The sequence below is a fragment of the Archocentrus centrarchus genome, chromosome 13, assembly GCF_007364275.1.
Source record: "Archocentrus centrarchus isolate MPI-CPG fArcCen1 chromosome 13, fArcCen1, whole genome shotgun sequence".
In the NCBI taxonomy this organism is placed as follows: domain Eukaryota; kingdom Metazoa; phylum Chordata; class Actinopteri; order Cichliformes; family Cichlidae; genus Archocentrus; species Archocentrus centrarchus.
Genome location: NC_044358.1, coordinates 5,388,379 through 5,411,857, shown reverse-complemented (window position 1 = coordinate 5,411,857; position 23,479 = coordinate 5,388,379). Strand labels below are relative to the sequence as shown.

Sequence of the window (23,479 nt, the reverse complement as noted above, 5' to 3'; positions counted from 1 at the left end):
TTCAGTATCTTTCCCAACGATACTTTGGCATACAACCTGGAGCAGCCAGGAATCAAATCGCCAACCTTCTGATTAGCAGGTGACCTGCTCTACCTCCTGAACCACAGCCACCCCAAAGCTGCTGGCAGTTCTCAAACCCATCTGTATGGTGATGATACCATCCTCTATTTAGTTGGCCCTTCACTCCAGTCTGCAGGATCTACTCTTCAACTCAGTGTCACCTCTGTAGAGCAGTCCTTTCACAACCTACATTTTCAACTTAATGCCAATAAGACCAAATTCATCATCTTTGGTAAAAACAAACAAAAGGCCTTCAGCCCCTCTCACACTAAAATACATTTGCGCACACAAACACACACATATCCATGCATGGACACACAGACTACTATAGGCTAGACAACAACACCCTTAGGCACCGGAATGAAATGCTTGGGCCCATTGTCAGACCCTATGCTTATGCAGTGGGTCCTGGGTTCCTCTTGGTGCACAACAATGCCTGGCCTCATGTGATGAGTATATGCAGGCAGTTCATGGAGGATCAAGGAACTGATACCATTTACTGTCCCCCATGCTTGCCTGACCTAATCTAATAGAACACTTCTGGGACATAATGTTTCAGTCCATCTGATGTCACCAGGTTGCATCTCAGACTGCCCAGGAGCTCACTGATGCACTGGCCCAGATCTGGGAGGAGATTCCCCAGGACACCACCCGTCGTCTCATTAGGAGCATGCCCTGATGTTGTCAGGCATGCATACAAACTGCTGAGTACCATTTTGAGTTGCTGCAATGAAATTTCAGCAAAATTAACTAACATGCTGCCACTTTTTTTACTTTGATTTTCAGGGTGAATTCAGCGCTCTGTAGGTTGATAATTTTCATTTCCATCAAACAATGTGGCATCCTTTCATTCCTAACACATTACCCAGCCCATATCAGTATAGATAACTAGCGTGACTTTTTTTCCCATTGAGATCTGATGTATTTTCATAGTGTTCCTTCAGTTTTTTTGAGCAGTGTATACTGAACCTTAAATTGGGTATTTGACAATGATTTTCTTTGAGTCCACTTGGTTGGCCATTATTGGCCAACCAAGTGGACTCAAAGAAAATCATTGTCAAATACCCAAATATTATTGGAGACATAAATGCAGTGCTATGAAAGGGTTTCTTTTACAGAACATAATTCAGTAAAGATATTGAGGTATTTAGAAGCACTGGCAAAGCAACTTTGACCCCATTGTTGACAGCACCCTGTAAATTTAAATAATATTTTAGCATTCAGCATAAATACAATTTAGCATTTTGCTTTGTAATGACTTGATGTCAGCTGTGATATCACTTGCACAGTAGGAACAGCACTGTAGTTCAGATTTTAGGTGAACTCCTCCTCTAATATCCAACTCTGATAATTCTGCACAGCTCACACATCTAACAGAAGGACCATTGTGAAGACTAATCTTTTTTTTTAACCAGTTAATCATCATTTGTAATCTGTCGAACCGACTCACAGGTGCTCCAATGAAAGGAATTGTTTCATGGTCCTGGGTCTTTGACCCAGATGCCAAAACACTGTTTAATGTTTAATGTAATTGTTTAATGTAAATTGGATATTTGACAATGATTTTCTTTGAGTCCAGTTAAAGAAGATTATTGTCAAAAACCCAATATAATCAGAATCAGAATCAGAAATACTTCATTGATCCCAGAGGGAAATTTCTATTGTTACAGCTGCAACTGTTTCATTTAAATGAATAAAACCAAAACAATATAAAATACACTAAAGGTATAAAAATATAAAAACTAAAGAGATAATTTGGCTATATACACATCTAAATCTTGTGAGTGCAGTGGCTGTGACAGTATTTATATATGTTTTGTATATGATGTTGTTATATATATGTACAATGTATATGGACAATTTTTATGTACAGATGTATGCACACATACAAATAAATACTGAATAAATAATGACACTGGTGAACCACAGTGTCACCTATTAAGGGAGGAGTTATAGAGTTTGATGGCCACAGGTAGGAATGACCTCCTGTGGTGCTCTGTGGTGCATTTTGGTGGGATGAGTCTTGCACCGAATGTGCTCCTGTGTCCCATCACTGTGCTGTAGAGTGGGTGGGAGCCATTGTCCATAATAGCCTGCAGCTTAGTAAGCATCCTCCTCTCTGACACTGCCATAAGCGAATCCAACTCCACTCCCACAACATCACTGGCTTTGTGGATCAGTTTATCGAGTCTGTTGGCGTCTGCCGCCCTCAGCCTGCTGCCCCAGCATGCAGCAGTATAGAGGATGGCACTCGCCACCACAGACTCATAAAAGATCCTGAGCATAGTCTGGCAAATGTTGAAGGACCTCAGGCGTCTCAGAGAATAGAGACGACTTTGGCCCTTCCTGTATCAGTGTTCTTAGCCCAGTCCAGTTTGTTGTCAATGTGTACTCCGAGATATTTGTAGTCCTCTACGGTGTCCACACTGACCCCCCTGATGGACGCAGGGGCCACCAGTGCCTTGTCTTTCCTCAAATCCACCAGTTCCTTTGTCTTTGTCACGTTGAGCTCTAGATGGTTCCGCTCGCACCATGTGACAAAGTCCTTCACCGTCATCCTGTACTCATCCTCATCACCCCTGCTGACACATCCAACTATAGCAGAGTCATCAGAAAACTTCTGAAGATGGAAGGTCTCTGAGCAGTAGCTGAAGTCTGTGTTGTAGAGGGTGAAGAGGAAGGGAGAGAGGACAGCTCCCTGTGGGGCTCCAGTGTCACTAACTACACTATTAGACACACAGTGCTGTAGGCGTACAGTACATACTGTGGTCTGCCAGAGAGGTAGTCAACAATATATAGCCATTATACATTAAACAGTGTTAAGTGTTTTGACAGTTCCAGTTTTTGGTTATGGTTTGGGTTTCTGTTTTCATGTTCTCAGGCTTACTGAGTTTTAGTTATCAGGTTCTACTCTTGGTTACAGTTTATATTCAATTCCTTGTTGGTTACCCTGCCTCCCCTGTGTCTTATAAAGTCTCTGTCTCGTGTTTCATTACTTCCTGTTTTATTTTGCTAGTATTTTGTCTTCTGTGAGATGTGTTTAGTTTTGCTTCTTCTCTGTCTAATTTGTTTGATTCTGTGTACCTGCTTGTTCCCCACTTGCACCATGTTCCCCCCAGTTAGTGTTCCCCCCACTTAGTGTTCCCCACTGTGTATTTAAGGCCTTAGTTTAAATGTGTTCTTGGTTGTGGCATCTGTTGTCTCTTTTGTTCGTTTTGCCAGTATCCCAGTGTCAACCTTCAGTTTGGATTTATGGACTTTGTTTTCTCTGGACTCTGGATACATAAAATAAGAGTCAGTTTTTATTAATCCCCTCAACTCTGATTTGCTTTTGGGCCCACATTTCCACCACCACTCATCATGACAATTTATATACTTTTCGCTTAGCAGTGTTTTTTTTTTTTTACATTTTATATACTAAATCATTAACATTTATTATTAAATACTTATTTTTAGTTGCAGCCCATCTGTACTATTAAATTTTAAACTGTATGGATGACAGAGCTCTCTTGTTGATCCCAGTTTAATATCAAGAAGTTCATATAAATTAAAGAAATTAACTATCATCTTTCCCTTTCCTTGGGCATATCTAGTTCTCACCTTTCTCACAGCTCGGGAGGTCACTGCTCCAGGTGAGGTCCCACTGGCACACGAGCAGCTCGGCGCCTATCACCTGATAACCAGGGTAACACTGATAAGTCACCACGGTGCCCTGAACCAGCTCAGGGTGAGATGTACTCTTCCAGCCATTAGCGATCTCAGGGAGCTCAGGGCAAGTGTCATTACGAGCTACTTCTGCAGGAGAAGAAGAAAAGAGGAAGACAGGAAATCTGATGAAGGCTTGAATGAAAGGGGCTTTTAAAGTTTTATCTTTTACTACTATCCATTGATTACTGACCACTGTGAAGACTCATTCACAATCACTCTCTGTCCCCCACTCACAGAAAGAAATGAACAGCTTCCTTCCAGGAATTATGGTCAAAGTTAAGTTTGAGGATACAGTTTTAAACTCAAAATGTCCATGTACTCAGATATTTTTAATAACACTTGGAGAGAAAGTGAGACTGTTGAGCTGCTACATCAGTTGACAGTTTCCTGTGGCTTTGACACTGCTGTGGAAGGACAACACCCAATGTGTGGGTAGAACTTTGACCTCTGGTTCAGTGGTATTTTCTGTGTTTGGAACAAGCTGGTAGGGGCTGGCATCCCTAAAAAACACCCATATATTCCTGCTGTGGTAAATGTGGTTAGTTCTTAGGAAATTAAAGTTGCCTAAACTTCTTTTGGAAAAATTTCTAATGGGACTGAATTTATTTGACACACTGATGTTTCGTAGAGAATTTAATTATGAATCAAAACATCCATCTTGTGAACAAAATATATTGGCCAATTTAAATTTGTCATTCATGCTTCTCCCCTGCAAAAAGTTGAAAACAATTCTGAAATGACATGACAGTCACTGGTGTCTGTCAGCAGACTGCCACTAAAAAGCTAATCTTGATTTCATGTAAACCAGTGAGTTTAGGGCAACTTTACTCATGATTTTTATTCTGATTGCTTGTCTGTGCAATTTGAAATAACACTGATCTTACACACCATTCTTATATCATCACAAAAAATAACATCCTTTTCAGATTTTAAGTAAAAAAGAGACAAATTCAGTTTTGGCATTGACGCTGTGTGTTGGAGTAAGGTTATGACATTTACCGTATACATAAAAGTACAGATGAACGAGGTACTCTGTAAAAGTTCAGTGGCTATTTCTATTGTGTACAAAAGATCACGCAAAAGGTGCCAGCAGTAAATGTCATGGATCAGGTTTCCACATGACATCACAGGTTTCCACATGACATCAGGTGACCACCAGTGGGGGACCTGTATTACTCTGCCAGAAGATTGCAGAAGACTCAACTCTGACAAGCTGAAGTCATCTGAGGTCAAAGTCTATTGATTCATCTCTGATGATCAGACGTGATCTACAGCAGACAGCTGTATGTCAAATAGCAGTAATCAGTTTGCAAGACTGAAGAAGGCGTATCTGATAAGGACCACAACCACGAGTATACTGATGATTTTATTTTAGATTCATGGTGCACTATTTTTGCATAGCAACGTCCAAACAGAGAACACTCAACACAAACACCCTGAACTGTGGTGCAATGGCAGTTGGATAGTAGAACACGCTTGTTTAGAACAAATTGAAAATGTGCACATTTTTACACCAACAATCATCACTATACACCCACCCTACTACCTATATTTGCCTTCTTATGACTTTGTCCTCCTCCACAAAATGGAACCTAAGTTGAAATATACACGGGGGAGATTTACAGATGGCACTTAACACATTAACACTTAATACTTTTTTTTTTAACCTTCCTGGGAGCATATCAGATCTGACAGAAGTGTGCTTTTTACTTTTTGTAGAGGCTACAAACAGCATTTGTATCATGTCTTTTGGCATCTATCATATGTTCTTGTTAGCCTGATAATTCTCTGCAATGTTGATTCTGCCATCTGATTGGTGGTTGGTAGATGTGACTCTTAGCACATAAGATATACCTAAATATCTTAAGTTATCCTCAAAACTCAGATTCAGACATTAATAGGACACCTTCATAAAGCAGTATTTTCATGCAAATGTAATTATTTTCTCCTCTGGGGAAAGTGCCAGATCTGTTTGTTTTGCTCTGCCCATTCTTACACAGCAGCAGGTTCAGACCCTCTTTTTAGGAGTCTAATTTTGCCAAACACATCAGTGTAATTGCATCTGGGCACTAGACAAGCAAAATTCTCCAACACCTGCCTATGCTGATGTCTTGTGTTTACATTCCTCCAATAAGATTCATGGAGAGATTGTGAATAAAGCTTTCCCTTCCCTCTATCCCTCTTTGCTGGTCATCTGTATTCTGCAGCTTTCCCTTTCCTCTGAATTTATTAGCTCTTATGAGATATAGTGTGGTCGCTGCAGCGTGGTGCCGCACTGATGGAAAGTCCTGCCATAACCAGGGATGGCCACTGATTACTTCCATTTTTAGATGCCATATCAGAAAAAACAAATTCCCTCATCCTTATTTTGCCCAACTTCCCTTTTTTACCAGCTCTCTTTATCTTTTTTCTCCATGTGATATAATACCACGCCATAGAATTCACCTTAAACTTGTGAGATTTGTTTCATTTGACTTTACTGCACAAAAAAACAAAAACAAAAACATGTAAGTAAAACTTTGAAAATGCATACGATCTCAATTGGGGGGGGGGGGGGGGGGGGGTTACCCTGGGTATCTATACTGATATGGACTGGGTAATGTGTTAGGAACAAAGGCTGCCACATTGTTTGGAAAAGAAAATTATCAACCTACAGAACTCAAATACACCCCCAAAATCAAAGTGAGACCCATCACCGATGGGGATATCCTCCATTAATGAAAATATAAAATAAATGTAGAAGTCAGGATAACATTACAGCCCCATTTCATAATAGAAACCCATTCAGAATACATCTTGTTACCTTCTGCAAAACTATTTTGCCCATCCCCCCAACTGTTACTCAGTCACATGGGAAATGTTAATGCCAATATCTGACCCACTTGCCACAAACTTTAATACAAGAGCAGTAAATTTAGTAATGAGTAATGAACAATATCACAAACTAACCACCTCCTATTTCCAGTTTTAATTCAGTTTTTATCTAAATAAATACATAATATAAATATGTGACTATGCATACTTATGGGTAATTTCAAACTGAATTTCTGTTATTACTGCGGTCCCCCTGCAGTACCTTCACAGCCCACACTTTGGGAACCACTGCTCTAAGCTTTTATCCAAATACGCGGTTAGTAAAGATATTATACTTATTCCAGCAAAAATACGTTTTCAGTATTAACAATACTCATTAAATCCAAACTATTTTAAGCATGTTAGATTAATATTCTGTGATTACTTTTAAATTTCCATGGTAAACAAATTAGTCAAAGTACATACTGCACTCTTGTACAAGGGTGTATACTATACAAGATCTTTAATCTATGACAGTCAGTCAAATATAATGCATACTTACAAGGTATTCACATCCTATTATACTCGTGTGTACAGGAATATGACTACATAATACACCCATACTACATAATCTGCTTATAATACTGCATTATGTATAACATCACTAAAATCATGAGGCAACCCATCCATCCATCCATCCATCCATCCATGCATCCATCCATCCATCCATCCATCCATCCATCCATCCATCCATCCATCCATCCTCTTCTGCTTATGTACAAAAAAACCCTAAAACATGTTGTTTGTTTGCATTTGAGCAATATTGCTGAGCAGTAGGTATGGCTTTAATATTTTTCACTGATCCTTCACATCTTACACAGTTTTTCCTGGTTTTCCATAGGGCCGGTTTTGCCATACCTGAAATGAAATTAATCAGTGTATGTACAGCCTTCTTCTTAGCTGAGTAACATGGTACAAAAATAAAGAGACAAAAAGAAAAGTCTCCCAAATCCTGAAACTAAGACTTAAGCTGACTAAAAAGTGGAACTAGTCTGGCACACTGAACAAACAAATGCTGAACCATCTCAGTCTGTGAACAAAAAGGATTACCATCCTCTGTGCCAGGACTGAGCAGCACCAGATACCTGTTTGAGGCTATGACCCCGTGTACAATCACCGCTGGAGGTCGCCTGTCCACTTATCAATGGGGACTTTGTATAGGGACCGCCAACAGCCCTTTGGGGATGGCAAGGCATCAAAGAATCCCATCCACCTCGAAACCCTCACCTCCACCAGAGAACTTATGTTCAGTAGCTTTACACAAAGATGATAAAGTGCTTTTTTCCCCCACAGTGTCAAAGTCTCCCAACTCAGGGGTCCTTAGAGACCACAGGATGCCTTCCTTCTCCTGCCACTGTCCCAAAGCAGGAGAAACAACAAGGCTGGGAAACACATATTCATGCTCTTCAGCTCACTGGGTAGATAGGGTAGACTCTTATACAAACCCTCTAAGATATTTGCTTGAGGCAAAGAGGCACTGATCTCCTTCACTAGTTTCGCCAGCAGTCTGTTGGACTTGATGTTGAGCAGACCTAGATCAGGGATGGATGTCTTCATAAGCCCAGCTTCACGCAGGCTGCCAGAAGACAGCACCTGAGAAGGGAGAAAACTGTTCCCAAATAGGGGCTCCTCAAAAAGCTTTTGGTGAAAACTTAATACCAGCCACGCCAGCCCCAAAAGTGACAAAAGTCCATCAGCAAAACCTAAAGCTCTTAAAGTGGAAAATAGGAAAACATGGTTAACCATATGGAATGTTTTCTCTTTATCCAGAGAAATAATTCCAACATCCAAGTTGTACAATTTACAAACATCAAACAAGTCTCTTATCAGAAAAAGGTTGTGTGTAATGGATCTGTCCAGTACACAGTATGACTGATCCCTGTGAATGATCAGCTCCAGAAATTGTTTCAGCTTGTTGGTGAGTACTTTTGAAAGACGTTTGTAGTCTGTACATAGCAGAGCAGCTGGTCCCCAGTTCTTAAGCAGGGTTAAGTCTCCTTAAGGGAGAAGAGAGAGCACTGCATGTCGACAGGATGCCGGTAACAGTCCCGTCTGTGAACACTTCTGCAGCACCTCCCACAGGTCAGCTCCCAAACACTTCCAGAAATGTTTATAGAAATATTCAGGCAGCCCATCCAATTAAGAAGCCAGCTGGCCCACAGCAGCAGTAAGCTCCTCCACAGAAAAATTTGTATCCAGGACAGCTCTGTCCTCAGAACTCATCTGAGGAATGCCCTATAACAACTCATCCACACACTCCTTACTGCAATACTCCATCCTGAAGAGGGCGCTGTAAAAATCAAGCGTGTGCTATTTCATCGTCACAGAATCTGCCATCATTGTACCGTCAGGGAGACAAAGACAGACTGTTCGCTTGCCTTTCCAACTTCCCACCACTGACTAAGCAACTCAAAATCTCTCTTCCTATCTTTTCACATTCCCCAGAAACTTTCAGAACCACAGAAATTAGCGTCATTCAGGAGCATCACATTAAAATGCTAGTACAACCCGCATTTAGTGGTTGGTGAGGTGTAAAAGTTTAAGGTGACTAAATTGTGGTCAGTAAAACCAACCGCATAAATGCAACTGTTCAATAACTTCTTAAAAAAAGTGACAAGTAGATCCTTTCTAGTGTAGCCACAGTCACATTTCCATCTACGGCCTTAACCCATGTATACTGCATATCTTTGGGATGTTTACTCGCCATGCATCTACTAAAGCTGACTGTGAAACCAGCTGTGATAGGACACTGGATGACAGCAAATGAGGTTCCTCTCCTGTTCTGTCCAATGAAATCTATTGTACGGTTCTAGTCTCGTCCCATCACTACACACTCAGTCTGACCACACTGATTTAGGAGGTATTTAAATGAATTTTATCAAAGACCTCCACCCTGCCCGAGCCCTGACTGGGAGCTTAGATATTCAAGAAGCAGAAATATACAGCCTGAATTTTTGCCCTTCCTGTCACTATCTCTACAGTAGGAATAATTTCAGCATTAAGCTCTGGAGAAAAAAGAACAGCTACACCAAAAGAAAATTTGTCCTGCGAGCCCCCCCCCCCACACACACACAAAAAAAAAAACCAAAAAAAAAAAACAAACAAACAAAAACTGGCCCTTCCACCACAAACCCCATTCTGTCTCATTGTCTTTAACACTGTGGGTTTCCTGAAGAAAAACTGTCTTTTTATTTTTGTGTGATCATTTCTTCCCTTCCTCCATTAATATTAAGTGAACCAACCCTCACCCTGTGCATAAAGGATGGAGAGAGCGATGATATACTGGAAGCAGCTGGAAGGGACAGTAGAAGAAAAACTACCAGGTGCAGCACTTTCATCGTACCTCCATTTACGTGCTCTCAACCTTTTTGAACCTTTGCCTTGATCAGATTAAGACTCGTCACATGTTTCTTCAGCCTAAAACATTTCTTTTAAAACAAATCCACCCCAACTATCCTCTGAAAGGTCAGCACACTTTTGATACATTGACTCAGTCACTCTAACAGATTTTCCAAAGGTTTCATCGGGAAATTCACTGATTTCCTCCAAGCTGTACAAATCCCATGTGTGACTGTGAACCTTCAGCTAGCCTCCCCACTGTCCCCACTAAACTTCTCCATGATATTCCTTCCTTCCTCTGCGACATCAGTATGAGTCAAGCTGTCACCAAGTACTCTCACTAACTCTCCGCTATGAACCTCTCCGGCATCAGGTTCAGTCAGCTGAGCGGCGACACATGCCTACGGGGCACCGTCTGAAGGAGGGGCGGCGACAGCTGGATGATCAACAGTGTTCACCGACTCCTCCGCCGGCTCGGCCACAGGCTCAGGGGGCCTTTTGTTAGGGCAAGCAGCCCGCTTGTGCCCCACATATCTGCACTCCGCACATTTCATTGTGTCCGTGCTTGCATACACCATATATTGTCCTTCCCCGTGCTTCACGCTGAATGACCCTCCTAGCGTCTGCGATGGAGAAGTTAAAAACATAAGAACCTGCCTCCTGAAACACTGAACATGTTTCAGTTTTTCATCTTTACAGCCCAGATCCACAGTTCTGAAGCTGCTCGTCATCTTCCCAAACCCTTGCAGCTCTCGCTTCAGCGCTTCATTAGGAACGAACGTGGGGAGACCTGACACGGTGACCCCGGTAGAAGGCACTACGATTGGGCACACCTGTAGAAAAGTGTCATTCAGGGAAACACCGCTCTCTATTAACTTAACCACGTATTGCTCCTCTTTTAAAAACACCACCACACCTTGGGTCATCCTGAAGGCATGGGACAGGTTAGCATGTCCCACAACATCTCCAACAGCCGGGAGAACCGCCTCCACCGAAACTGATGGGTCAGGATGAACCCTCACACCATGCCTCAAAGACAGGGGTGCCATCCCTGCTCCATACTCACCAAGAAACACTAATGCCACAAAAACTACACTAACAACAATATACACAATTACACAAAACAATCAGAAAAATTGCAAAGTCAACTAGACTCACCACTCACCCACGCTCTCCACCACCAAACTCCCAGCATGCACCAGCGAGAGAGACAGATAAATTAAAAATTAAAAAAAGAGATAGCTTAGCTTAGCATAAGACCAGTTAGCTTTCCCCCTTCAAATGAAAAATATAATGCTACCAATACTTTGAAATATTCTTAACATTTTTTGTAAGCAAACATAAATCTAAAAACACTTTAGAAGAGTTACATGCTGGGGCAGTTTTTTTTATTTAGAAACAATATCTGAGTTAATTGTAGGCAATTGAAGGTTAGTGGTACTGACCACTGATATTTCATTTAATCTGCTTATTTGAGGCCTGTTCAAGTAATCCCATGCCCTAAAACAAATTCAAGACAAGCCAAAAGAATGATAGTATCTGAATATTAAACACTGCATTGTTATCGAGCTCTGTCATCTAGGACACTAGGGTTTGACTCATTTGGGTTTGACTGCCACTATTTGCCTTAAGCGATGGGGCCAGTAAATCTGGTTGTATCACTTAGGGGAAGATTAAATAAGTGTGGAAAAATGCATTGATGTGAGTATAAAGTTCTGTGGGTGATCTACTAACAGTGCAGCCAGTTCATTGAGGTAATGAGATGCATTCTACCAACAGCAGCACAAATTAGCAGGTCAAAAATGAGCAGACCCTGTGAGGGAGGGAGTAGAGTACTCACAAAAATCATACAGTGTTAAGTGCAGGCTCTATGCATGTGTTTCACTCTGGAAACAGCATGGCAGTTCAGATCAATAAGAGCCAGCTTGAGGAGAATCAATATGTTTTGAACTCTTCTAGTAGAATCTACTGGAGGACTGCGTGTGGTCTGTAGGTTAAGACAGCTGTTCTCTGGATAAATCTGACTGCTCAGGTGGAGCGCAGGACTGCAGACGAGGGCTGTGCTATTACAAACTATTTCACCATTTAAACCTGAAATCTGTGTATTACAACTGACCTGTGCAATCTGTAGAAGAACACATAACACAATTTACAGTCAGATCCTGAATATTTGTGCAGTTAATCAAGTTACTGTTGAAGTGCCACATGTGTGTAAATGCACACAACCCTTTTGTTTTTGTTTCTTCTGCAGGCTGTGTGAAGCTGCTGATCAGTGATACATATGGTAACACGAAGACATTAATTTGATGCACTTCAAATCTGTCTGAGTCCATTAATAGCTAAATGTTGACAGACCTTTCAATATGGTATGTAACAGAGGCAATATCTTTGTGTAGAATTGTGACTAAAAACCCGAAACACTGTAAAACCATCATTCTCTGTTAAAAGCATATTGTGTGTTTCTCATATTGGGATCACCCCCTCGCTCCAATGCTCCATGTTAAGTTCATTACATGCTCAGTCTCACAACATCTTCCCCTGTTTTTGTCTTTCTTTCTATAGTAAGCACAACATACAGATACTTGCCTGCCACAAACCTCAGTCAATAAAGTTTCTACAATCATTTAAATGCTCTCAGAATTATTCACTCTGAAAGGGAAACTAAAACTTCAAATACAAATCCAGAACAGCCAACTGCAAATATAACTGTGTTGAGACCTTTCATGTGGCAACATTTGGAACAAAATTGACAGACAATGTATCTGGTTTGAAATTGACAGGTGGAATATGGCAGAATAAATATGAGCTGAGGTGTAAATGTGCCTGAGGCTTACCAAAGAAGTGGACCACAAAACCATTGCCATAGCCATAGATGTTGGTGGCGGGGTCAGACTGAAACTGGATGGTGACATCTGCAGTGGAGGTGTAGAGCTTAAAGCGGGACTTTGATCCTCCATACTGACCCAACACTTTGGCTATAAGGTCATCTCCATCATAAAAGGTCAGCAGGTCATTCTTCCCGATATTCAACCTAAAACATGAGGCACACACAGAATAAAGTTTTGTCTCTTTTAGTGACTTTTGTTTTTCATATTTAGTTTTTCTTTTTGAAGGTGAGGTACTTCATTCCCTCCCCTCTCTGGCTGCACCTTTAAATTGTGCCTTGCCCACGAGTTAGTCCGACAGAGCCTAATGTTAATGGTAGACCTTGCAATTTGCTCATGCATTTTAAAATGACAGTAATTGCTCAAAGAGGGCAAAGACAACTCTGAGCCACACAAAGGTTCCATAGTACTAATATAGACTATTACATCATTCATGAGGGGCAGCATAGGTCTGATTTCCTCGCTGCAGAGAACAGAGTCGAGATGATAATGTGACATTAGTAAAAGTAAGATCCTGTGGTTGATGTCCAGGAAATACTCACTTACAGCTTACAGCAGACTGAGAATAAAGTTGCTCATATTTGATGCATTTTTAAGCCTAAGCTTTCCTGAGACTGAGATTGAATCTCCTGATTATAGAAGAAGTCGAACAGCTCGTTCCACTGAATGGCTCTCTGAATGGGACAGAGCCAGAAAATGCAGCTCCCTTAAACCCGCTGAGCTCTAAGTCATCAGTGACAATGCCAACCAACTCTAACCCCAACCAATCACAATATGTCATTTTTGTTTTTATTAAATTGTTGTCCCAAGTCAGGTCAATCAGGGAACAGAGAAAATAATAATTCTAGCTGAGAGAAGGAAAGAACGTCCATTTTGTCCTTTTTATTCATTTTGTTTCCTTTGTTCTTTTTAAATTTACTTTAAGAAGTTTGTAGTGCAGTAAAAATCAGACAAGGGTAGCATCACATGCTTACTTTGATTACACAAATATTATATAGGAACACGTAAAGGATAATAGGTACTGATTTGAAAATAACTGGACATGAATAACTTGAGTATATTATATAATTTACTACAGTATAGTTCTAACTAACCGGGCAGCTCATTCTCTTTCTCCTGTCAATACTTTCTTTAAAGTTGGAACACAATTTGGGGTCAGCTTGAAAGAAAGGCAGATGTGAAATGGAAAGTAAGGTCAGAGGTCAAATGTGAGCATATTTGAATGCAAACTATAATGTGATATTTAGAATTCCCATATATCAGTATCATTTCCTAAAAGTTGCCAATACAAACAAAGCCAGCAGAATTTTAAGAATAGTTTTAAAAATAAGACATTTTATGAAAGCTTGACCTCATTTGACCTTGAAGAAGAGGTGTAATGTGATGTGATATATAATTCCCTATATGCCTATTTGTTAATAGTTTTAAATAGTTCTGTATAGCATTATTATCACTTTGACCTTTAGATCAATCTGTTGACCTTGAAGGAGGTCAAATGTGACATATTTTAAATCTTTATACAATACTTTCTATCCATACTTGTAAGAATCATAGTTTCTAAGTTATCTATTTTTGGGGGGAAATTTTGACCAATAAATTATTATGTTGACCTTGGTGGATGTGAGCCAGATTTTAATGGATTGTTAATCTGACCCAACTCTACACCCCTACAAAGTTTGATCAGAATCAATTCAAAACTTTAAGCTACAGACAGAATGACACGCAAGCACTCAAGCATACACTACCAAAAACATAAGCTCCTTGGTGAAGGTAACAAATCAAGAAAGAAATCAAAATAATAGAATTTTGTTTGATGGTAATTTTCTGGCTGAGTGGAAACGCTCTGCCACTTTTTTCCAGGAGGGGAAATAAAATACGCACAGTTGAAATTCAGTCGTCACTATCAGAGTATTCAAGCCAGAAAGTTAATAAAGACTAAGTAAATGGTCATAGCTGTCATCATGATATTTAGGGCCAGATTTAGCAATGTCTGCAGTGCAAAACCTTTTGGCTTCAGGAAGCTCCTGTCGGGGTTTCCCAAAGAGGCAGTGCCAGTTCTGTGAGTGAAAGCCCTCTGGGGGAATTAGCCTCATGATTCATTTGTAAAAACAGATCCATGGGAGTGGAAAGTCCTTTGGATGATCTAACAGTGCACTAATTTATATACAAAGATACAGTCAGTTCATTTCAATAATTAGCATAACAAATTAGCCGCTCATAACCCAACGAGGGAGCGAGCGATGTCCTAATAAACACAATAAAGAGTTTACACGTGCTTTTCTCTCAAAACAGCATGTCAGGTGAGATAAATGAGAGGAGGCCAAAATAAGAATCAATATGATTTTGATGTAAGGATAACTCTTCTGATCGAAACTGTTGAGGTCCTGAGGACTGAGACTCAGGTGGAGTGCAGGATTTATCCAGCGGAGAGCTGCTTTATTGCCAATGATTTCACTATACAAACCTGAGATCTGTGTGTAACAGCTGACATGTACGATGTGTAGAGGAACAACAACATTATTTACTAACAGATCCCGAGCCCTCCGTCCATTAATGCTGATAGTGTTGGCTGCAGGCTGCAGGAACTTAAGGTCAACATCACATATTTTGAGATTCAGACAATCTAGCACACTAACATTGTCACATTAAAAGCTGTATTTTGACAGACATTAATATGTTAGGTATGGCACTGATAGACAACTTCTTCTGTTTGTCTTCCTTCATGACATCCATGAAGCTCTTCTGCTTTTCCTCGTGCCTGGCAGCTCAATCTTCAACATCCTGTGTCCAATATAGCCACAATCCCTCCTCTGCACATGTCCAACCCATCTCAGCTTTGCCTCTCTCTTTGTCTCCAAACCGCTCAACCTGAGCTGTCCCTCTGATGGACTCATTTCTAATCCTGTCCATCCTGGTCACTCCCAGTGAAAATCTGATCTTCAACTCTTTCACCTCCACCTCAGCCGCCTGACTTTTTGTCAGTGCCACTGTCTCCAAACCATACATCACAGCAGATCTCACTAACATTTTGTAAATCTTCTGTTTCACTTTTGCTGCTATCCTTCTGTCACAGTTTGCCCCTTGATGCTCGTCTCCACCCACCCCACCCTGCCTGTACTCTCTTTGTCACCTCTTTGGTGCACTGTCCATTGCTTTGGATGGTTGACCCCAGGTATTTAAACTCATCTACCTTGACTATCTGCACTCCTTGCATGTTCACCTTTCCACCTGTCTACATCTCATTCACACTCATATATTCTGTTTTGCTTCTACTGACTTTTATTCCTTTTCTCTCCAGAGCATACCTCCACCTCTCCAGGCTCTCTTTCACCTGCTCCCTACTCTCAGTACAGACCACAGTGTCATCTGCAAACATCACAGTATACAGAGACTCCTGCCTGACGTTACCTGTCAATCTGTCCATCACCAAACAAGAAGAGGCTCGGAGCCGATCCCTGATGTAATACCACCCCGACCTTGAACCCATCTGTCACTCATATCTCACCGCTGTCTCGTTGTCCTCATACATGTCCTGTACCATCCTCACACACTTCTCTGCCACTCCTGACTTCCTCATACAGTACCACAGTTTCTCTCTTGATACTCTATAATGTGCTTTCTCTAGATCCATAAAGACGCAGTGTTGGCATATTTCCGTCGTTGTTAATCACTCTAACCTGCTGCACGTCCTTTCCAGTTTGATTTCTCTGCCTAGCCAATCGATACAGGCAATTTTCTCCTTCCTTAGTGTGCAGCTTCACATTCGCTATACATTATAAACCTTTTCCTTTGCCTTTGTTTTTGTCTCTGTCTTTGCTGTACACCTAGCCTCCCAATCCTCCTGTCTACTTTCTTCATCTCCCTGACTTTCTCACTTTCTCTTTGCTAACCTCTTCCTTTTAATACTTTCCTTTACTTATTTGTTCAACAAATATCAGCAAACACACAAAGTGTGTGCAGTTTGTCACACAGTGTGTCTGCTAGCTAAAAGAATAGCTGCTGTGTTTACAGGGAGAGAAAGGAATGAGAGAGAAGCTCACTCAGAGAATAGAATAGAATATTATGCCTTTATTGTCATTATACAGGATGTACAATGAGATTGGATGAATGGAGAAAGAGGACAATAGAGGAAGAAGAGAGGTTAGATTTAAAGGGAAGGACTGCTCAGTGACATCTAATAAACCTGAAATTTAAAGCTTACTTTTTAAAATCAGATCTTGGATCTGTATATGTTGTGAAGCTGATGTTTTTTTCATGTTGTGAAACATCCTGCAAAACAAACGGAGGCAGACTAACTTTGTGTTGTTCAAAATACTGCAGGTTAGTGCAGGATAAACAGATCAGCTTGCTGTACCGTGGCGAATTTACAGTAAAGCTCTGGGCTGGACTGGTGCAGAGCAGCTGTGGTGTTCATGCTCATTGCTAGATTACATCAAGTGTAGCAGAGATTAGTTTTAATTTAAGCTGATGAAGCTTAGATTTATTCACTGCATTCAACCTTTATACCAACTGCAAACTGCCGGTATAAAGATGGTGTAAACAGCATACTGTCAGTGTAGGGGATGGAAATAAGCCAAGACTGCTCGTGAAATACTGGGTTACATTTTGTTGAATTCAGTTGTGTAAATCCACACAGAGCAGCACACAAACTCTACTGGAACTCACAATAAAAATTACTGTGAGCTGTGATTCTTTACCACATGCTGAGTCACTACATCTCGCTGAATCCCACTGTAACCCCTGACTGGATTCATTTTCCTGTTCAGGTGAGGCAGAGTCACCCTCTACAGTGTAGGTAACAGCAAATAGAGCTTTTTAAAAATTCTCTTTCTTTTTCTCTGCTCATGTTCTACCTAACAGTGTTCAGGCTGAGTGCATTCATTAGAATTAGAATTTAGATTGAAATAAAGTTTGTATTCTCATTTAATAATATTGTTTTATTATTACATTAATATAGCTCAAGGTTCAGTTAGCTTTCCACAGAAACTGCTGCTAGAAACGTCCTCCAAAGAGCTACTGTTACTTTCTTACTTTAAGAACATTTCAAAATTGTTCACTTTCACTTGAGTAAAGAAGTTGAATCAGTGCTTCAACTTTTTAACACAAGTATTTTTGCTTCTATGTAAGTACAGAATGTCTGTACTTTTACCACCGCTGGTTATTGGTTCTGTCACTAGTTAGCTAACACAAACAAGTGGAGCACAACCAGCAATCAAGTTTATTTAACCCTTGAGGAACCACAGCATTGTTGCTGGTACAGCAAAGACTAAAGATGAGCAAATGATTCATTTCCAAATATACTCACAGCTCTCCAATAAGACATTAAAGTTAAATAAAATGATACAGTTATTAGTTACAGTTAACTTTAATCTCAGCCAACCCGATTTACTCAGGAACAAATGAAATGGTGAAATAAACCAACCATTAACCGTTGGGTATCTGTGTTTAATTCCACTCAGTGGTGAAAGCCAGCAGGGGTTTTGAAAGTCTGCCCACAGATGTGGCCTCGTTTTTCCCAAATTTGAAGGACAGGTTGGATGTATTCTTTATGGCCCACCTTATTGCACGATTCCCATCTGTCCTTAAAATTTGGGGAAAATGAGGCCACATTTGTGAGCTGCAACTTTGAATCTGGACAGCCATCGTCACCTGGCTGTGACACAATTGGAATTAAAATGTGGCGGCCTTAAAAGGATGCAGCCCCTAAATTGGGACACATCCAATGAATGAGATTAGCCTGACACTGCCATACCAGATACAGTGGCTGAACTAAATTCAGTTCACATAGTAAGTTTTCACATATAAAATATGATTTTACTCAATAAAGTCACACTATGACGTAGAATCAGGTCCTGTACATACTCTTTATCATAGTTTAAAATGATCACCACCTTGGAATATTGCAACAGTAGAATTTAATTATGCAGTCATTTATCTACACATTAAATACATTGAATTTTGATATTCATGTTGATAATAGCCAAGTGAAATTTTAAATGCATCTTTATATAAAAAACTTGATACATCATCCACAAAGTGAAGTCTCCAAGCCCCAGCTGAGATAACACTGCTAACATTAGCAGCTTTTACATTCTTAATTCCCACCAGATCTACAGAAGATATTCTATAACTGTTACACAGCATGAAAGAAAAGAAAAATTATTTCCTGAATAAACTGATACACACACACACACACACACACACACACACACACACACACACACACACACACACACACACACACACACACACACACACACACACACACACACACTGTTCTTCAGATGCTTCAGCGTAAGCATAAGAATCACAAAGTTAATAGTCATTAATGCAGAGATTTCCCTCTAATGAGAAGACTGAGTTAATGTTGTGGTGAATAACCACATTCCTTTGCTTGAAAGCCAAAGTGCGTTTCATTTGCACTGATTTGACCACAGCCCATAGAGCTGGAGCTTTTATAAACCTCAAGGCTGTTTGAAAATGTCACCTGGGGTTGAGCTATCTCTTTGTAGAGGGAAGATTTAGAGCATGGAAGAAATGGCTTAGGCAGAATAAAGCTGTGACATGCTCTTTGCTGTCGCTAATTAATCACCAGTGGCTCCTGATAAAACTCATTAGCCAGCCTGAGATTGAGCTATTAATCACTATGGGAATGCTGGAAAATCAAATGTTCGAGAGGCGTAGAAAGAATCGACACATGGCAATGCCTAGCAAAAGATAAAGTTTTTTCTTTTTTTTTCAGGAAATGATGGGAACGTGACTGGATTTGTGAACAGATGAGAATATGATTGTGGAGTGTTTGTTTTTTGACAGGCAGACCCATCTGTCTTCTCTCAGCTGTAGAGAAACTGCCCAAACACAAATGCCCACACACTCGTTTATATATATATATATATATATATATATATATATATATATATATATATATATATATATATATATATATATATATATATATATATGTGTGTGTATATATATATATATTTTTTTTTCTTTCCATGGGGGTGGGGCGTTTTTTTTTGTTGCCTCACAACTAGAAGGTCCTGGGTTCTAATCCACCTTGGCCCGGGCCTTTCTGTGTTTGCATGTTCTCCCTGTGTCTGCGTGGGTTTTTCTGGGTACTCTGGTTTCTTCCCACAGTCAAAAGACATGCAGTTAGTGGGGTTAGGTTAATTGGTGATTCTAAATTACCCATAGGTGTGAATAGTTGTCTGTCTCTCTATGTTAGCCCTGCGACAGGCTGGCAACCTGTACAGGGTGTACCCTGCCTCTTGCCCTATGATACCTGGGATAGGTTCCAGCCCCCCACGACCCTGAAAAGGATAAGCAGAAGAGAATAAATGGATTTATTTATTTTTTTTATGGCTGGAAACCTGGGCCAATTACCAAGACTTTTACCTCTAGAAAATGTGGCTGCAGCACTATGGCCTTATATTCATATTCAGCACAGATGTTCCTGTATACTATGCCAGCCACTTGATTATGGTGTTCCATGTATACCCTGCCTTCTAGAATCTTGCACGCTGCTGCACAGCCTGCACCTGGGGTGTTGCCTGGTATGGTAGACCCCAGCTTCTGTTGAGCTTGTTCCTGTGCTGCTGCAATGATTAGTGCCTCTGTGCTGTGCTGTGCTGTTCAGGTAGGATTTTTCTATATCAGCCACTTCTTCTATCTGCCAGTGGCACATGCTGTGCAGGGGACTGTCCTTCTATGATGGTTCCTGTTCTTTCTTGAGTTTCTGTTGCCTGAGGTATTCACTAATATGCAGTCTTCCTTGTTTCATCCAGGATAATGGTTCTGTCACTCACTAGTCCTTGGCTTCCTTCTTTCCTTCCACTTAGTGTACAGTCTTATGGTGCTGGATTTGGGGTGAAACACTCCATGTATTATAATGAACTGTCTGTGTCAGTAGCTTCTATCTCCTTTGACCAGCTTATTATTATCCCAGCAGGGTATCTGATGACCGGCTGGGCGTAGGTTTTGATTGCCTGGAACTTGTTCTTCCCATTCAGCTGACTCCCCAGGACAAGTATTTAGTGGTTGCAGCTTTCCCAGTGGCCTCTGCATGATTTCCATTTGCCTGTGGTATTCCAAGGTACTTACTTACATACTTACCTCAATATTTGACAGTGTTGCTTTCTGGTAGTCATAACTGAGGGGATTGCACTGCCTTCCCTCTCTTCTACACTTCTCCAGTCCGAATGACATTCCAATACTTTTGCTGTAGATCCTAGTGGTGTGGATCAGTGAATCAATGAGTCATTCACTCCTGGCATATAGCTTGATGTCATCTATGTAGAGGAGGTGGCTAGTGTTTGCTTCATTCTGTATTCGGTATCCGTACCCAGTCTTGTTAATGATCTGGCTGAGAGAGTTCAGGCCTATGTGGACAGAGCATCTCGTTGAAAAATCCTGCACTTGATGGTGACTTGTAATTGCAGTTGGCTTGAAGATGGCTCCTGGCGTTCCTTCTACATCCCCAATTCCTGATGAAGGCTCTTAGGGTCCTGTTTATCTTGTACAGTTCTAGGCATTCCAGGATCCATGTGTGAGGCATTGAGTCACAGACTTTTTTGTAGTCAATCCAAGTAGTACACAGGTTAGTCCATCTGATTTTACAGTCTTGAGGGACTGTTTTATCCACAAGTAGCTGTGATTTGCTCCTCTGGTATTTATGCCAAGTCCTTTCTGGGCCTTGCTCATGTATTAAGCCTTGTGTCTGTTCATCTTAGCCACTATGATACCTGACAGAAGCTTCCATGTTGTGCTGAGGCAGGTTATTGGCCAGTCGTTGGATAGGACCAGTCCCTGTTAGGGGTCCTTGGTGATCAGGACTGCCTGGCCTTTGGTTAGCCATTCTGGGTACATGTCATCCATTAACAGCTGGTTTATTTCTGCTGCCAGGTTCTTATGGAGTCGAGTTAGCTTCTTTAGCAAGACTCTTCCTTCGATGTCTGCTGTGATGGTATCCTGTTCAGGGAGGTCAGGGAGGTTGCTGTGGTCTGCTTTTAGATACACTAGCCACTGAGAATTATGGTTATGTGTTGCATCCTTCTTTATCCTTCTTTCTTTATGCTTTTCTAGTATTGCAGCATCTAATATTGTTCCCCTGCCACTGAGAGTACACCGTGAATCATTCAATGGAAACCATCTGGTTTCTGTTTCTCTGGTGTACCTCTTCAAGCGGTTAGCCAAGGCTGTGAGTCTTTGCTCGGTAGTTTCTAAGTCCGTAGGTATAGACAGCTTGTTGTACTTCTTAGGCTTCTTAGACTTCTTTCTTCATCACACCTTTCTGTAGTTCTGATAGCTGGCAAACTTCCCTCTGTGCTGCCTTGATCTTGGCTTCTATTCTTCCTCTCCATGGAGGGTACTGCTCCTTGTGGCTGTTCATCTTTTACTCAAGCATCTCAAGGATCACTGTTGCTGTGGAATAGATTAGCTGGTTGGTTTCAGTGATGGTCGCAGTAAGGCTCTTGGTGTTTGTATCACTCATCCAAGGTCGGTAGGTAGCGCAAGAAGGTCTTTTCTAAGGACCCCTACTGAAGGTAGGCCACAGCGGGGGTTCAAACCCCAGTCTCCCATGTGAAAGGTGGTGAATTCTTAGTCAGTACATCTGAGTTTGAGCTTCTATTCAAGCTTTTTTATTTTATTTTTTTGTTTGGTTTCTCGTTTTTATTTATTTATTACTAATTGATGTTTATTTATGGTGATATTATCATTGAATCTTTTGTTAATTACTTTAAAAAATGTATAATGGTTGAATTTCAGGTTTACAATCCTGGGTTTTGGTTCAAGTCTTGGCTTTTATTAATGGTAACTTTTAGTTACCTCAGATTTTCTTTGTCTGTTTCTCCTGCTGTTTTGTTTCTGTGTTCCCTAATCTGATATTGTGTTAGTATTCACATCTGTATTAATTTTCTTGTTTATTTCTGTTTTAATGTGAAGATTATGTGTTTTTTTTCTTTCCTTTTCCCAATGCCTTTTTATTTTCAGTTCTGGCTTTGTGATTTCCTTGATTAATTTCATCTGTCTATTCATGTTTGTTATGTCTAATTGGCCCTCTGTCTATAGTCCAGGTCTTCTGTGTATCCTTTGTCAAAATGTCTGTTATGCTTTCTCTGTTAATACTCCTGTATTTTTTGTTTTTCTCCTTGTACCTCATGTTGTTTGGACTGTGGGGTTGGTTGGTATTCTTTTGTTTTGGGACTCATCATCAGCCACAGTATAAGCTTGCCTTTTGTTTATCAGTCAGTCTGTGGTGTCATGCATTTGGGTCGTCTTTAATCGGCAATCTGTGACACAACGTCTGTTATCAAACCACTTACATCCCTCTATAATCAGGGTATCAGAGTTTTGGATGATAAACCCTTGGAATGTAATTGCAATATTAGATCCCAAGGAAAGATTAAATGTTCTCAGTCTAATTTCAAATAATTACTTCCAATCCAACACATTTTATTTTGTCTATTGCCTACAATTGTTGCAAAAGCAATATTTTGTTCCTATTTCTTTAGTTGAATTGATATTGAAAAAATATCAATGATAACAGTTAGGCAGGTATGGAATAGTAATTTTGGAGCAACAAGGTGATTCCCAAAGAGCTATTTGCCAAAACCTTTGCATATCGCAGCATG

The 23,479-nt window shown here is 40.6% G+C and overlaps 1 protein-coding gene across 1 annotated transcript in view; it reads right to left on the bottom strand.

Moving 5' to 3' along the window:
- sez6b (seizure related 6 homolog b) overlaps positions 1 to 23,479 on the bottom strand; it is a 298,710-nt gene that overhangs the window by 28,673 nt on the left and 246,558 nt on the right. Inside the window, exons 10-11 of the mRNA XM_030745381.1 lie at positions 12,795 to 12,991; positions 3,661 to 3,855 (exon numbers count right to left, since the gene is read on the bottom strand). Coding sequence (XP_030601241.1) covers positions 3,661 to 3,855; positions 12,795 to 12,991 — 392 coding nt within the window. The remainder of the gene's footprint in view (positions 1 to 3,660; positions 3,856 to 12,794; positions 12,992 to 23,479) is intronic.